Genomic DNA, 18,286 nt, shown 5'->3' on the forward strand with positions numbered 1-18,286 from the left:
GTTGTCTTTATAAAAATTACACGGAGAGAAACCACGTGATAAACTCAGTTTTGGTATTGTCAACAGTTTGCTAAGACCACTGTATTTTGTCTCTCTGCGTAAATCTATCAGTCGAGATCTGTTCTTCACAATTTCTGGAAATTTCATGAAATTTTGCCGCAGTCCTTGCATGAGAGCAATCTGAATAAAACGCTGCATTCCTGTACCAACTGATCATGTAAACTGCTACCAGCACAGAAACTACCAAGTTGAAGGGTTAGCAAACCTTGTAACCACATATGAAAAGGTAATGCATTTCATATTTTCATTGTTTTCTTGATTCTGCTTTTATCATGTATGACAGCTTCAGCAGCGTCCACACAATTAATCTGCAATTCACACTCAGCCGTTTTGCAGACAGTACATAGACACACTTCCAGACTATTTCTCAACAATTCCACTCATGAGAAACACGTGGGAAAAATGAACACCCAAATATTTTCATACATGCTCTGGTTTCTCTTATTTTATTACAATGGTCATTCCTCCCTCTATAGGTGGGACTTGACAAAATTGTTTGGCATTTGGAAGAGAAAGTTGGTGATTGAAAATTTGTAGGAAGGTCTCATGGCAATGAAAAACACCTTTGTTTTTATGATTGCTGCCCTGACACACTCATCGTTTGGCTAGGACTTGCTATAAGAGATTTTGAGAGAGTTTATCAGCAGCTTGATGTATTAAAATGTGATAAGGTGCACAGATTAAACATTTGTAATGTGCTAAGAAAATTGTCAATTTTTGTGTCTACAAATATCAGTTTTATTCTGATGTCATACATGATAAATTAATTTTTTTTTTTTTTTTTTAAAGTCAGGAGTATAATTTTGAATTGATTTGTATTTTAATGGCTCTCCTTCAGTAAGTTGTCCTGATGGGGGCTTTGTCAGAGTTACGTGTTTATAAATATCCTCAGCCTGGCAGTGAAATACTATGTTATATAGTTAAAAGTGCACTAATTTTTCATGTGATTTCCTTTATGATTGACGAACTTTGTCTAACAGTTCTCCATGAAGTAGATTCAGTCTATGAAATGCACTTATGGAAGGTCTACAAAATACTTTTCTACTGCTGTCTTAATATCTTCATTAAATCAAAACATTTTCTAGACACTAATTTGTGTAAATGTGGGCATAGATTGTGGCCAGCTGTCAATTTTGGTGAATAGTATGTATGTTCCAACCATTAGAACTTCTAATCTCTGTTTTCCCATTGCCAAGCAACTTGGTTTAGTATTTGTGCTTTGATACCAAAATAATAAAGTCTGTTAATGTGTTGTTTGCAGCCCCACTTTGTTTTGATATTGTGCTCTGATACCAAAATAATAAAATCTGTTAATGTGATTGTAACAGCTCAGCTGCAGTGATACCAGCTTTATAGGTTAGCAGCAACTGACTTGATGTGTGGCCACATGATTAATAGAGCACCACGTGCTTGCGATGCTGTTTGCAGGACATCATCTATTTGATGGCAGTTTTCCTCTGATCCACTTTCGAGGTTGAAATGGTGTGATACGAAGTCCTGCCTCTACAGCCTGCTAGAGTGTTGAGGTGGTGTCTGTGCAGGTGGTTCTGTCTAGTTTGCTGACAGTGGAGGGAACTGTAGGCTTTGCTGTGGTATATATCAGGTGCCAGGAGATGCCTGGGATTTGGGAAAGGCTCGACCTCTGTGGACACCCACAGCTGCCTAAACAACCTTTGAAAGTTCCTGTAGCTTGTGGTGGGTGCCAAAGATGGTACCTGTGGTACGACCAGGGACTGGTGCAGATGGTACATACATGTGGACAGGATCATAGTGGGTCCCAGTTTTGTACTAGTGGAATGGAATTATGGACTTGGCTGCAAAGGTCCTTGTGAAGTTTGAGAAGGGGCATGGTTTGTTTGTGATGTTATGGCTGATGCTATATCTGATGGCAGACCGTCTATCCTTCCCTGACCGCTGCGAAAAAGCTGGGGCCCCTGTGATATACAGGGTGACAATTATTGAACTATATGAAATAAAAATCATAATTCTGAACGGTTTGTGTTAGTACATTCAGACTGCACAGTTGGCTGTGGGCCATTATGGGAATTAGTATGCACATGTGCACACACCTTGTTGTAGTTGGCCATTTGCCCAACTGCGGCTCAAAGGAAGTTTGCAACTGAGCTCAAGCTGAAGACAACCAGTCCAAGTGTGCTAACAATCAACAATTTGATTTGCAAGTTTGAGAGAACAGGTTGTGTTCATGATGACAATGTTGGCAATGTCACTCATTCAAAATGGGTTGAAATGCCTGAAAACATCACGAATACACATGTTATGTTTCAAACCAGCCCCAGGAAATCGATCAGATGAGCTGCACAACAGGTAGAAATCAAGCGGGAGACATTGCGACAAATTGTTGTTGAAGACCCACATTTCTTTCTGTACAAAATTAAAACCCATAAGCCATTAAATCCCAGGGGGCCATGAAACAGCAGTTGTGTTTCACCAAGAATATTGTCCACAGAATTGACGAACAGGACTTTGATGTGAATATGGTTTGGTTTAGCTATGAAGCCCACCTTCATTTGGATGGGTTCATCAATACGCAAAATCGTCGCATTTGGGGGACTGAGAATCTGCAGTTCACAATCGAGAAATCTCATCAATCTCAACGGTTTACTGTGCGGTGTGCAATTTCCAGTCATAGAATAATCCGTGTGTTGTTCCTTGATGGCACAGTGACTACTGAATGGTACATGAAAGTTTTGATGATTATTTCATCCCCATTATCCAAACTGACCCTGATTTCAACAAGGTGTGGTTCGTGCAAGATGGAACTCCACCCCACCGAAGCAGGAGAGTGTTTGATGTCCAGGAGGAGCACTTTGGGTACCACATTCTGACTCTGGGGTACCCAGAGGCCACTGGCATGGTCCTCGATTCGCCGCCATATTCAACAGATCTGAAAACATGCGACTCCTTTTAGTGGGGCTATATTACAGACAAGGTTTACAGAAATAACACCAAAACCATTGCTGACCTGAAAACAGCCATTCAGGAGGCCATCAACAGCATCCATGTTCCAACACTTAGATGGGTCATGCCGAATTTTGCTGTTCATCTCCGCCACATGGCAGGCACATCAGATATGTCATCACCTAAATCCAAATATCTTAAGTGACGTTTACATGTTGAATAAAGTGTGTGCACACAGCAGTTTGTAACTAATTTGCATTTTTTTCATATAGTTCAATAATTGTCACCCTGTAAGTATTCAGTGGTTGACTTGACAAAACTGCACTTATTGCACTGGCATCACAACCCGTTTCCTTCTAAATGGGTAAACAGCATTTGAAGACTTTGCACATGTGGCCCCTGTGCAATCCAGATTACAGTGACATTGTCCAATTAATTTGTACAGTTAGGAATATCTTGTATTAACTGTTCTAAGTAACACTCGAACATAGTGGGCGTACTAGTGACTCCAAGAGGCAAGAAATTATAACTGTATATGCCAAAAGGCATATTGAACACCAGGATCTGTTGCATCTGCTCATCTAATGGCAACATTAAATATGCAACTGTGAGATCAATCTTAGAAAATTACTAGCTGCCAGCCAGTTTTGCTAGTAATTCTTCAGGTGCAGGATTCGATACAGGTGAGTCTTAGATTGTGTGCTAAGTATTATATTAAAATTACCATAGATTCAGTTACTACCATATGGTTTTTTATCTACAGCCGTGCACATTGCCCGCTATATTGCTGATACTGGCGTAAAGACAGCTAATTTATGAAGTCTGTGTAGTTCTGCTTTAAATTGCGTCTTGGAAAACGAGCAGAATTGTCTGAGCTCAATAGAAGGAAAATAGAGAACAGTGTTTTAACAATACATATGCGTAAAAATTTGCAGCACAGCCAAGTGATGGTTTCAATAATTAATCATACTCTTTACACAACTTATTCAGGTCTTAAATAGAATGATTTGATCACCTACTGTAAAAACAAATGTTCTGAAAGCATCTAATCCAAAAAGTCAATTACTGCTGCCAAGTTTACAACAAGAAACATTAGGTTACATTCTATTTTCAGATACCTTAACAGTCGTAAAGTTTTATAACCACAAAAAGTATTGGTACATAATTAATTATTTGTTTGTTTGCAGGTATGTGTGTCTGCAGTCCTGATACATACTGAAATCCCTTTGCCACAGTACCTTAGCACACCACTAGCAGAGCCAAAATAAAATGGCACAGCCCATTGATAAAGTGAAGTATTGTGTATTTATTCATTTTCTGTATTTGAAATGGAAAGATAGTGCAACAGTCTATGCCAAATTGACATGGGTGCACAGCAACTCTGCACTGTCATATGATGTGGTAGGTAGGTGGTGGTGATGCTTCCCATTGTCGTGAGACAAGTCTCGGTGTAAGAGACCTGGGAATTGCAAAAGGAGTGTGAAAGCCCCAGTACTCGAAGAATGGCGTATCACAATGGCAGCAACAGTGGAATGAGTGAAAATCAATTGTGCATCATGCAATTTTGTCATATGATGACATAGCTGAAGACCGTGGCTGTTATTTGAAGACAAATGTCGATAGTGATGGGGACACCAACCAGCCACAAATTTACTTTCAGTTCCTTTATTCGAAGGGTACCATTACCAGTTTCGAATCATTGTGATTCAACTTCAGATGGTTTACATGCTTTCCTTACAACATGTGGTGCGTTTTTTACACATTAATTACCGATAAGAATGCAGTGGGAATGTATTCACATCTGTCGGACAAATGTTATTAAAACAAACACTCCAAACCGACATTTCACGTAAGTCACATCCAGTGAAAAATCTGTAATGCAACCATCTGTGTGGTGTGCTTATAATTATGTATTATTTATATTTTAGGGCAATTAATCTGTAAAAAACGCACCACATGTTGTAAGGAAAGCACGTAAACCGTCTGAAGATGAATCATAACAATTCGAAACCGGTAACGGTACCCGTTGTATAAAGGAACTGAAAGTAAATTTGTGGCGGGTTGCTGTCCCAACACCATCAACAATTGTGCATCAGTTTTCTGCATAAAGCACAATGTGATGAAGGTCACTGCCCGCTGGTTGCCAGGACCATTTGTACTCGTTCGAGAAGCCTGCCGAACTGAGGAATCGGCGGAAATGTTGCACCTGTGTGAGTCTGATCCAGGTGACTTCTTTAGCTGCCTAATCACCACAGGCTATAGTGGTATCATCGAGACTAAGGAACAAAGTGAGCTACAGAAACTTGGAGATTCACAAATCCCGAGAAAGGCAAAGAAGTTAACCACCATTGGCCGAGTTGACGGTGGGTGTTTTTTGGATCTGCTGTGGTGTGGTGCTAATAGATTATGCTTGTAAGGGTTGAACTATCATGAGAGAGTGCTACCAAAATCTCGTGACAATGTTCGGAGAGGCTGCCAAGGTGAAGACCAGTGAGAAGCTGTTTGAGGGGATGGTTTTGCTCTAGAGCCCATGCTGCATTGGACACAGTTACACATGCCACTATCAAACTTTCCTTCACCCCTGGTATTCTTCTGACATGGCACCCAGTGACTTCTTTCTCTGCCCTCAGATGAAGAAAACGTCATGTGGCAGGCATTTCCAGAATGGTGATGAGGTGATTTTTGAGATGGAACATCTAATGAACATCTAAAATCCAGACTTCTACAACCAGTGGTTCCACCACATCATCTGTGATTGAGAAAAATGTCAGAGTGAAGGATGCACAAGTAAAGGAGAAATAACACTATCACCAAGTTTCACAGTCACAGCGCGATTTTCTCACAACAGTAATTAAAATTTTATGACTATCCTTTATAATTGCATCCTGAGTTGACTCTGTAGTGCTGTTTTACACCAACTGCTACTTCCTAGTGTGGTCACTGATGTGGCATTGAGCTGTTTCTGTGGTACGTGTACAGATTTATCGGGGACACAGTGGCACCAGTGGCTATGTGAATCTGTGCTTGCCGATCCTTGGCAAGTAATATGGTAATCAGCTTGGATTTCCGTCATGTGCAGGTACCAATGTGATAGTGTGCATAGGTGCCATATGCAGTGAAAAACTTGGTGTCCTGCTGCAGGAACTTACAACATTGCAAGCCTTAGGGCATGTTGACAACATTGTGGTATAAATGCAACCTTGATGGGCTGTCACTCGTGCCAGAGCCCTTTTCGAGGTGTAGGAAGTACTTAGAGCTAATCTGTGTCTAAACCTACCACACGTTGCCAGAATACTGTGTGATGGTGGGTACTGAGAAAAGAGAGGTGTATTTTGTTCACCTGTCAACAGTTGATCACAGTGTCAACTATATTGGATAGGGTAGCTACTATAACATCATTCTCATAAACGTGCTATACAGAAGAAGCAGTTTCAACTGATGTAATTAAGTGCAGTACTTCTCCAAGAGAAGGAGCATGTGACTAAAGTGTGTTTCAACGAATTTCCCGACTGAGAGCTAAACAATCAGTCATAACCGTAGTAAGTGATTTAGTATGTAAGCCATCAAACAATTCACGTGCAAAATTGCACAGATGAGGTCAACCTTGTAAGCTCAGACCATATACAATTGACTAGACTTCTTTTTACATTGATTAACTTTTTTGCTTATAGATACTATGTAAGTTTTGTTGATGGTTTAGTCAGCAAATTGCAGATACAGGAAAGCTACTCAGTTCTACTTATGGGCTTTAAGTTCTGCAGTAGTTTGTTTAACTTAGTAAAGGAGGAAAGAAGTAAATCACTGTAACACATTGAATCCAGGACACAACTTGCCTTGAATCGTAGTAGAAACAGTTGCTGATAATTTTCCGCAAACTCATCAGATGCCTTGAAACTAGGAAGTGAGGGCAACTGGGACAGTATGGCCACTGGAGTCTGCTGCTGCAGTTGATTCTGTTGCGTTTGATGCTGGTGAGGCAACGTTATCTTGTTTCCAAAGTTCCATCTATTGTAGACCTATGAATAATTGACATTCTTTATGCGTACAAGTAAATCCTTTATTGCCAAGTTTGGGGCATGTGATAGGATTCGTGAAGCTGCATATCAAAAACCATTTGAATAGCAAATGTCACCAAGAGCTGCAAATGTGCGATTCCGAATAAGCATTCCAGAGAATTCCATGATAAGAAGTGGATTGTTATACTGCTAATCTTACGGCAGGTGATAATCAGCTTTATAGGTTTGCAGAGACTGCCTTATTGCCATGCAGTTGCACGGTTTATAGAACACTGTGAATAACTATCGTAACCACATCACGTGTTTGAGGCACTGTTTTTAGGCAGGCAGAGTATTACATCTGTTTGAGAGAAGGTTTCTCTCACATGCTATCGAGATCAATATGCTGAGGTACTAAACTTGGTAGGTAAGTAAATTGACATGAGAAAGCTGACTTTTCCCTCTTACCTGTGTTTTATTTGCCAGTTACATTTTTCTTTTAGCAATCAATACCAAAAAATCCCAGAAAACACTGATCATAATACTGCTGTCAGATGAATCATCTTTGCCATAATTGGTGCAGCTTTCAGCCACTTATTTGATTGTTCTTTTGCTTCTGTCTTGAAGTGTCAGACCTATGTCTCATGTATAGTAATAAAATGACATGGAAAATACATTGAATTTGCTCTTGCTCAGCATTCAGCAAACATTGCTGCTGTCTTGCACAGAGCTTTCTCACGGTTACTTTTTCATGCACATTGTACTGTACTTTTTCCTCTGATGCACTTGTGGTGTCAACTGTTTCTTTCACACACCGTTAATCAGTGATTAGCCAAAATATTATTGTTCACTTTCCCAGTGTTTTCATCTGTACATGCAGTTTTGGGGCTTCCATCACATGTATCATCTTAAAGAGAAGTATGGTATGCTGAACTTCCACCTCTCATTTCTTAACTATCATAAATGAATCAGGAAATCCCTTCCAAAGGAGATTTTTAATACCTTTTATACTGTCCTTCATCATTAGGAAGTCAACACAGTATTGAGTGCAGTAACTTGGACTGTACCAGCAGCAGTAAAGCCTACACAGAACTTCCATTTAACATCATTTCAAATTAATATAAAAGGATTACTGTGTGTTAATTGAGCTCAGTTTGCATAACTTTTTCTCTTAAGCTGCTAATCGTAAGTAGGTATCTCTTGGTCTCTGCTGGTAACGTATAAAACCTGTTGAAGAACTTAGACATCGCCATCACTACTGAGAATTCATGATCTCAGATTCAAAATGCTTGTTATGTGAGATGGAAAAATGATGACTAGAGTATTATAAATTTACTTTTTGTTTCAGACAAAAAGTCTGCTGCAGTCTGCACATCTCCTCATGAGGGTCGCCGATTGGTCAGGATAATTCTGCCTATCCATGTTGATCAGCTCTTTACTTTGTTGTTTACTGGCTCGAAGTTTCTTCTGGATTTCCACACTCAGCGGAAAACCACAGGTGTGACATTGATTTGTGGATATGTATTGATATGAAGAATTACAATGAACTGTTATTCAGTCAGCAAATTCTTAATTTGTTTTACAGATATTGTATTAGCCCCTTGGCAAGCCGATTCTGAAACTGGAATGAAACACAGGACAATTTCTATGACTGTGTCTCTGTCACAGTCAATGGGTCCTAAAACTTCTCAGGTCACTGAAAATCAGGTAATAATACTTCCTAATCCATAGAATTAGGAAATACTGTCAGTGAAGGGCAAACTTAGAACCACTGTGATCCCTGTAATGCATTTGAATGTTTGCTATCAACTGAGGCAATTTTAATAACAAAATTGATTGGAAAACAGAGAAAAATTGCTATATTCAGGTTACAGACATCAGTAATTCTTACATGACTTCAAACAAACTTTTAAATTGGGTGACTATTTTATATACAGGGTGTCTATAATTAAAGTTCGAGTTTCAAAACACTGTAGAAAGAGAACCACTACTCAGAATGATGACAAATTTGAACAGCATGTTATTGGTGCCTGGGGAATTGTCATGAAGGGGGAAAAAAGATCAGTGAACCTTTGCCCAATAAATGGCACTGTAAATGTCAGACTGTGCACACCAGCAGATTAAGTGGTACATGGCTGTTCCTTAGGTTGTATCTGAGATGCCCAGCATGACTGTCTCCATGAAGGATCAAGTGCTGCTGGTGAAGCTCTTTTACAAGAATGGTGACTGTGCGCCAGTAGCCCTGCAAAACTTTTGGACACTCGAGAATCTGAGAAAAAGTAATTGGTGTGATGTCTGCTAAGGATCTGGAGAAAATGGTTACAAAATTAGAAAGGACAGGTTCATTTGAAGTTCAATGTGACAGAGGGAGGAAAGCAGTTGATCCAACTTCTGTCAAAGATGTGGCCACAGCATTGCAGGAGGGGTCAAGCAGAGGTGTGCAATCACGCACTGCATGTGGCATAGCCAAATGTTGGATGTGCCTGCGCACACAGTGTCAGGGTGTATACGACCCGGGACAACCGGGAGATCCAGGAAAAACCCAGGAATTTTTTCATCTAGGAGAAAACCGGGAAAAACCTGGGATTTTTTAGAATTGCGGGAATTTTTCATTGTTTTAGTTTTTAATTAAATTTTTGTAGCATTGACTGGTAAGAATGAATACTCTAACTAAGGATATTACTGTATTTCGCTACTGCGGAATAATACTGCAGCAATAAAACTTGAGAGAGAGAGAGAGAGAGAGAGAGAGAGAGAGAGAAAAGAAAACTAAGATCCCAAGGAAATTCGCCATATACAGCAACAAAACACAGTGCTCAGACAACGGCTTTAGGAAGACTATGCAATGCTTCATAACAGCAAATTGCCTCTGATGAGCATGATGTCACAACTGGTTACAGTAGATTCATTTGAGCAGTTGCGAGTGAGCTCTTGCGCATGTGCAGTTGAGTCGCGTATGAGTAGTACTTTCTCCTGCTTTTTTGCTAGAACGCTACACTGGGTAAGGGCCAGTTGTACACTCCCGGCTAGCAGCCACTAAAGTTCTGTTGTAGGAGCAGCGCGGAAAACGCATTGTATGAACACCTAATAACGCCTAACCGGAGAAAAAACACGGGATACCATAACTAAAATGGTGATTGTGGCAGGGTTAGTCAAGTTAATCGGAGAATAAGTTTTAACCATGGCAAGAATAGTTACAGAATTGGTGATGACAAGATTGTTTATTAGAACGAGGAAGGAGAAGAAACGGGGACATCACACAAATTATGGAAGAATATAACTACTCTAAATGTATATACAAATTTCGTACTACTGCTTCAGAAGCTAGGGCGTATGAATGAAATGTGAAACTATTTCTTAACATGAAACTTTTTGCTTGTAGTAGTCCTAATAGGCATTTAATATTCGTACTTCGTGATTATATTGTCGTGTTATAAAAATTACCATTTGTGCCAAAACAGTGTCATTTATTTGGTGTGTGTTACAACTGCTGCAATATTTGGCAGACCTATTTCGTGACAAAATACACGTAACCAGATTGAGAAAGCACACCAGTCTTGGGTTCTATTCGTATTAACAGCATTTTCAGTATTAGACAACATTTGATTTTTTCATGTAGCAAAACGTTTGACGAACTTTGATGAGCTAATAGATTCTTACCGAAATGGAAAACACGCCATGTAAACCTGTACTAAGGTTGGTGAGAAAAACAATGCAAGGACTTAAGGACTGAAGAAATGTGTACTGTCTTGCTTGTCTATTGTCTTTACTGGTTTTATGTATCCTATATTTAATTTTATGTCACACAAAACATAAAGTTATTAGCTAACATGCAATAAAGAGTGCAAATTTTCTGAAGAGTTACTGTTCTCCCGGTTCCAAATAATCCCATCCAGTATTTATTGTGAGGGTTTTTTTTTTTTTTTTTTTTTTTTTTTTTTTTTTTTTTTTTTTTTTTTTTTTGCGGGGACAGGTTGTCTAAACAGCTGATTGGGAGCAGGAGAGGCACCACAGGAAATTTTAATTTCCACTGTCCTGAATGTAGTTTGATGGCACCCATTACAAAATGTTACATGTTTGAGTTCCCCAGAACAAAATAAAGTGACGTGCAATAGAATGCTGTGTGAACAGGTGTGGCACTGCACTTTGGCACATTTAAGACCAAACAATATGTCTTACATTTCCTCAAACACATATATTTTATGTATCAGACTCTTCAGAAAGATGTGTACTGCAAAATGGTCATTTTTTGGAAAAGCAGGTTTTTTAAAGTTTTGGTGTCCTACCTCAAACGCTTGAGGGAGGGGGCGCCACTATCTAGTATTGCCCCGGTTCAGAAATATCGTAGATCCGGTGCAGATCTACAGAGCAATCTTAAGTTGTAATGGGGAAGTGGGTAGTCTCAGGTGACCCATGTTTACGTTTAGTGATTTTGCTGTTTCCGTTTCGTTTATTGCTTTTACGTCAAATGAAAACAAAACTGATTTCTGTGACCGGGAGCTATCAGGCGAATTACATAATTATGGAAGGCTAAAATATGTTATTAGTTTCAGATTTTATTTTATTTCCCCATTCTGACAGTCAAGCAGTAATCGTATTGCAGAACAATGAAGTTATTTTTGTCGATTTGCTAAAGAAATTTGGTTTTTATTAATCTTTTCTGCTGAACCAGCCAATTTATTTGAAACGGAGTGTTTAATTCCACACTATTGGCTATTTTCAGCTTTTTATGCTGCATTTCAGGTGCATGTTTTTATCTTATAGAACGTATGGCATTATGCCATAATAAAGAACCAAACATGAGATAGTACAGTACTGGTACTCCAAGAATATTTACATCCGAATCTGGACATACGAATGTGCACTTTAAGCTGAATTATGTATTTTAGTATGGTTCACGAAATACCCTTGCTCTTTGAGTATCTTCTGTCTAGTTTCTTTTATGATGTTATGTAAGACGCTTGTTATCAGGTGCCCTCTGGCAAGTGCTGAAACGAACCTCTTTCCAACAGGTTGTGGGAAAATATTGCGAATGGTGGTTTGAAAAGCGTTACTTTCAAAGTATATTTCCTTTTACGCAATAAGACCTATGTGCGAGAATGTACGATGGATTTCGTAAATCCCAGAGCTTTTGACTCTTTGTTTAAAAATCAACTCTTTGAGTATGATGATTTAGAATAATTTCGAGCCCAGAAGATCTAACATTTATGTCGTTCTTAAACATTTTACTGGCACATTTGTGTGATGTATCTTAAAGTGTATCACGTGCAAAAAGGGGCAATATTATATGTGAAAGCTTTTCTTTTCTTGTAGCAACACTACATGTATTAATTTAAACCATTAACTTTCCCTATTAGTGCGTTCACGTTACCTAACAGTGATGTTGCTTTTGGCCGACTACATCATGTGTCCTATGTCATCGGATGGCGAGGTCACGTGACGTGAGCTATGACTGGCTTACAGAAGCACATCGCAGTCATGATTTCAATGCTTCGGAAAGTAACATGTGGTGTTTGGTAGAATTCGAATTTATACTTTTGTAATATGAAAATGTGCAGTGTACAAGTTGGTGCACGTCAGACATCTTCCCAAAATGTGTTTGGTTCCCTGAATTTCGTTTTCTAAAGTGCCGGGAAATTCTATGCCCATGTATAAAACCATAACCATTCAAAAGACTGATAAGTTTTACAGCTCCAAGGAAAAGGATCCTCTCACTTCACCCGGGACCGGGAATTTCGGGAAAAATCCGGGAATTTTTTTTCCGCATCCATGTATACACCCTGAGTGTGTAAAATCCTATGAAACATCCTGTATTACTATCCATAAACAACCACCCATCAATACACAGAATTGCAGAATGTGGACAATGGGAAACACACACACACACACACACACACACACACACACACACACACACACACCAGCCTGTACCACTTCATTATGTGAAGGTAACAGTGTGGTGTGAGTTTATGGCATCATTTATCATAAGGTTGTAATTTTTTAGGGGAATGAGTTTTACCTGTACAGTCACTGGTAAATAGTATGAGAGTCTTTTGCACACCATCATCATTCCAATCCTTCAACAGTATGGATGTGTGGGTAGGATTATTTTTATGCAAAATGGCATGTACATACATCAAAAAACGTTTTGCCTCAGCCAGGTACCCAGAACTCCTAAGATAGACGTTGACTGTGGATATTGTATCACACGGTCCCTTTGACTGTTTAGAGATGTCACTAAACCTGGCCAAAGATTTAAACAACCATGCATGAGCAGTGCCTGTTAGACGGACGGGGTTTGACAGCCAATCAATTTCAGTCATTCCACCAGGAATGAGGTACACAGCTCATTTTGACTGTAGTTCAACCATGATTAGACGGTCAATACCGTGTTTCGATCATGTCCGTGTTGTTAGTTTGTGCCAGGAAGGGCTCTCAACAAGGGAAGTGTCCAGGCATCTCGGAGTGAGCCAAAGTGTTGTGGTTCGGACATGGAGGAGATACAGAGAGACAGAAACTGTCGATGACTTGCCTCGCTCAGGCTGCCCAATGGCTGCTACAGCAGTGGATGACTGCTACCTTTGGATTATGGCTCGGAGGAACCCTGACAGCAACACCACAATGTTGAATAATGCTTTTTGTGAAGCATGTTGTGGTTCGACTCAGACTGTGCGCAATAGGCTGCATGATGCGCAACTTCACTCCCGACATCCATTGCGAGGTCCATCTTTGCAACCATGACACTATGCAATGCAGTACAGATGGACCCAACAACATGCTGAATGTACTGCTCAGGATTGGCATCAAGTTCTCTTCACCAGTGAGTGTCACATATGCCTACAATCAGACAATCATCAGAGATGTGTTTGGAGGCAACCTGGTCAGACTGAAAGCCTTAGACACACTGTCCATTGAGTGCAGCAATGTGGAGGTTCCTTGCTGTTTTGGGGTGGCATTATATGGGGCCGATGTATACTGCTGGTGGTCATGGAAGGCGCCATAACAGCTGTACGATACATGAACGCCATTCTCCAATCGATAGTGAAACCATATCAGCAGCATATTGGTGAAGCTTGTGTCTTCATGGATGATGACTCGCTCCCCCATCATGCACATCTTGTGAACGACTTCTTTTAGGATAATGGCACTGCTCAACTAGAGTGGCCAGCATGTTCTCCAAACATTAACCCTATCAAACATGCCTGGGATAGATTGAAAAAGGCTGTTTATGGACGATGTGACCCACCAACCACTCTGAGGGACCTATGCTGAATTGCCGTTTAGGAGTGCGACAGTCTGGGCCAACAGTGCCTTGGTGAAGTTTTGGGTAGTATGCCATGACGAATACAGGCATGCATCAATGCAAGAGGACGTGCTATTCGGTACTAAAGGTATCGGGGTGTACAGCAATCTGGATCACCAGCTCTGGAGGTCCCACTGTATGGTGGAACAACATGCAATGTGTGGTTTTCATGAGCAATAAAAAGGGCAGAAATGACGTTTATGTTGATCTCTATGCCAATTTTGTGAACAGGTTCCGGAACTCTCAGAACCGAGGTGATGCAAAACTTTTTTGATGTGTGTATCTGCACACAGTACAGCCAGTGAAGCAGCTGCTAAAGAGGCATGTTGGAAATGCTAGTATTATCAATCGTGATTTCTCTACAGCCTGGTTGTCCAGAGCACCTGATCTTAATCCATGTGACTTCTGGCTGTGCATGTGCCTGAAAGACGATGTATTCGTTGCTCCAACTGCTAATGTAAGACACACATTGTGTAACACATTTTGAATGTCACTCCCAAGACACTCTGATCTCTTGTGGGACTTGATGTTTCTCGATTTCACCATGTGGCAGAAAATGGTGGACAGCATATTGAACATGTCTTGCATCAGTCTTACAACAATTAGAAACCAATATTGCTTCGCTTTTCTTGTTTTGATTTTTTGTATGGTTTTTGACCTTAGGACAATTAAAAACTGATTTTTTTCCCATTCAATGTGGTAGAACCTTGCTGTGGTGAATGGGCTTACCTAACTAACAGTGCCACAACTGTTGACTACCAAACTTGTGCAGTCATGTGCATTGAATATTACAAATGGTGTAATGTGCAACTCAGACCATAGACATTGTATTGCAGTTCATCTGTCATTTGTAGCTGACCTCATTTATGTAAAGATGCTTACAGTGGCATGGGTCAGTAAAATTTTCATTGAATTTTATTTCGTACCATTATGCTTTACCCTGAATAAATAATATGTTCAAATTTGACAAGCATATGAGATAGTGATTGTGAGCGACATCATGAGTGAGGTGGGGGTGAGCGAGTTTCCTTCTCACCTTGTGACAACAATTTACCCATTTTATCCACATTTGTTTCTTTTAAAGGTGTAAGGTCGCTGATAACCTTGCGTCTGAACACACACACACACACACACACACACACACACACACACACACACACAATATTTGACATCATTCTGAGCAGGGGATCTCTTTCTGCAGGATTTTGAAACTGGAACTTTAATTATGGACACTCTGTACGTTTAACTGAAATGACAGGAAATAGGATGATAAATGAAATTGACTGATTTATTCTTTTTAGTCTGTCTAGGATAATTTGTGTAACTTTGTACTTTTGTAAACAGTGGTCATTATGTACGAGTTCATACACAGTGGTAAGGAGAGGGTGGTGTGGCAACTGTCATCATAGGAAATCTGGACAAGAGCAGAAATGATTAGCAAACAAGATATCACAATAAACAGAAGATTTTCTTAACTTGCATTTCTCCAAGTGAACACAGAATCAATACAAATAATGCAGCAAGAAACAGAGACCAGCTCATCATTGTCAACAAGGAAGAGTCTCACTGTACTAAGCATGAACTATGGCGTTGGAGCCATGACTAGATGGCATCTGCATACTGTCATATGGCAGTGTGGCTCTAAGTGCTAGTGGGTTGAGAGGTCGCCACCAGCTGTCTTATGTTGTGGTAGTACAGGGTGCTCATAGTCGCTGGAGGTGTGGCTCAGTGGGTGTGCTCCATTGGTTCCACCAGATCCCACATGTCTGCTGTTGGCATTGTATGGAAATGTACAATTTCATTGCCAACTGTGATGCTTTGGTAGGGTTGTATTGATAAATGATACCACATCCTCCTGCTGCCCCCAAACCACCTCAGCAGCACTGTGTAGTGTAGATGAGCAAACAACAATTGGGGGGGGGGGGGGGGGAGAGTTGGAGGGCTGCATGCATATGGCAATGGGGAGATAGGAGCTGAAATGGGGGCTCATTCCGAGCTCCCACCTTCCCCCCATACACCTCAGCTTGCCCTGTGAATACCAGCTGAAAAACTGGGCAAAGAAAAATGATAAGATTGGTGAATTGCAAGGGCATGCCAATGGGCAAAATAACCTCAGATCCATGAATCTGTCTGGTTGAATGCAGCCAACCAGTCTGGATGTAATGCAACAGAATCTCCAAATGAGGATCCACTACTGTAGCATGGGGAATTTTCCAACAATCAAGCAGAAAGCTATGCAAAACATGAGCAAACAACAATTGGGGGGGGGGGGGGGGGAGGCGGTTGGAGGGCTGCATGCATATGACAATGGGGAGATAGGAGCTGAAACGGGGGCATCACTACAGCAAGAAAAAGCAAATGACTCGTTCAGTATAGAATCTGGGCGAACAAGGGAGGCAAGAACGAACATCTACATTGGCATGCTTAGAGGTGGGCCAATACATAATCTCGTATTGATAACTGGACAAGAGAAGAGCCCATCATTGCAGCTTCTTTGTTGTGCGAGTTGGGACTGACTGAGAAGGACTAAACAAAGATTTTAGAGGTTTATGGTTAGTCACCAAGTAAAATTTTCTGCTAAAAAGGTACTGGTGAAACTTAGTGACACCATAGACAATTGCGAGAGCCTCCTTTTCAATTAGCAAATAATGTTTTGTTCAACACATTTGAAGCAGAGACAGTCAGCCTGTTAATAGAACAAAACTGCATCGATGCTGTAAGAGGAAGCATTCACAGCCAAGACCACAAATTCAGCTGGATCAAAATGAACAAGGCATCTACCTCTAAGAAAAATATCTTTCAACTTCTGGAAATTGGACTGACACTGTTGTGACCTGACAAAAACAACAATATTCCTGTGTAAGCAATGCAAGTGGGAACCACAGTTTCAATAGTGTTAGGAATAAATTGAATGCAATATGTGAGCTTTCCTAACACAGATTGTGATTCCCACACATTGCACGGGGGTGGAAGGTCACTTATAGGAAGCAAATGTGATTGCAAAGAGTGAACACTTTGGCTATCAATGACATGTTATAAGTACTCAAGTTAGGTCTGAGAAAACACACATTTGCATCTGTTACATTTAAGGCCAGCTGCAGATAACACTTGAAACCGAGTGCGAAGATTGCAAATGTATTCTTCAGGAATGCAACCTGAAACGACAATGCTATCTAAATAATTTGATCAAAAAGGAAGTTCAGCAGCCAGCTGCTCAAGAAAGCACTGAAATATGACTGGTGCAGTAACCCTGCCAAACATCAATCTCAAAAAATTTGAAGACACACAGATGAGTGTTAATCACAAAGATCTGTTGCAACTGCTCATTCAAAGGGATTTGCAAGTAAGCATCGCACAAATCAGTTTTGAAAAAGCATCGACCAGCACCCAATTTATGCATCAGTTCTTCCAGGTGCGACAAGGGATAACTGTCAGTGACTGACCGAGGATTAACAGTTTTCTTAAAATTGGCACACAGTCAGAGTCTTCCAGACGTCTTCTTTAGAACAACAAGAAGGGACACCCACTAGCTGACAGTAGTGGGTGTGACGACCCCACTTTCTTGCAAAGCAGTAAAATCCTGAGCCTCCTGTTCTTGCAAAGCATGAGCAACAGGATGAGTTCTAACAGAACATGGCCGTGCATTGTACTTCATTGTGACATTGGGAACAAAATTATTGGCTTTGTCTAAACCTCCAGAAAACATATCCTGAAATTCTACACATAACTTAGCAACACTGTCCCAAGGATCATAGGAAGAAACAAAAAGTACATTGACCTAAATGCTTAACCCAAACAAATCAAAAGAGTGTAGACCAAAAACATTAGCACTGTCTCGGGAGGAAAGCACTGTAAATGTCACTGTCTTCATCAAATATTGGAATGTCTTAGCCGTTGCATGCCATTAGCATATGGCACAGTGTTCACAACGTAGGTTTGCTAAGCAATTCTTAAGTGCTATGGTTCAGCAAAGTCACTGAAGCTCCAATGTCAAGTTGCAGATGGGCTG

The 18,286-nt window shown here is 40.4% G+C and overlaps 1 protein-coding gene across 4 annotated transcripts in view; it reads left to right on the plus strand.

The window, feature by feature from the left end:
• The window catches only part of LOC126297594 (protein Aster-B-like), a 206,066-nt gene that overhangs the window by 159,084 nt on the left and 28,696 nt on the right, over window positions 1-18,286 (plus strand). For all 4 annotated transcript variants that reach the window (XM_049988569.1, XM_049988570.1, XM_049988571.1 and 1 more), the window contains 2 exons: window positions 8,323-8,472; window positions 8,560-8,681. In XM_049988569.1, coding sequence (XP_049844526.1) covers window positions 8,323-8,472; window positions 8,560-8,681 — 272 coding nt within the window. The remainder of the gene's footprint in view (window positions 1-8,322; window positions 8,473-8,559; window positions 8,682-18,286) is intronic.

Source organism: Schistocerca gregaria, chromosome X (genome assembly GCF_023897955.1).
Source record: "Schistocerca gregaria isolate iqSchGreg1 chromosome X, iqSchGreg1.2, whole genome shotgun sequence".
NCBI classification, from domain to species: Eukaryota; Metazoa; Arthropoda; class Insecta; order Orthoptera; family Acrididae; genus Schistocerca; species Schistocerca gregaria.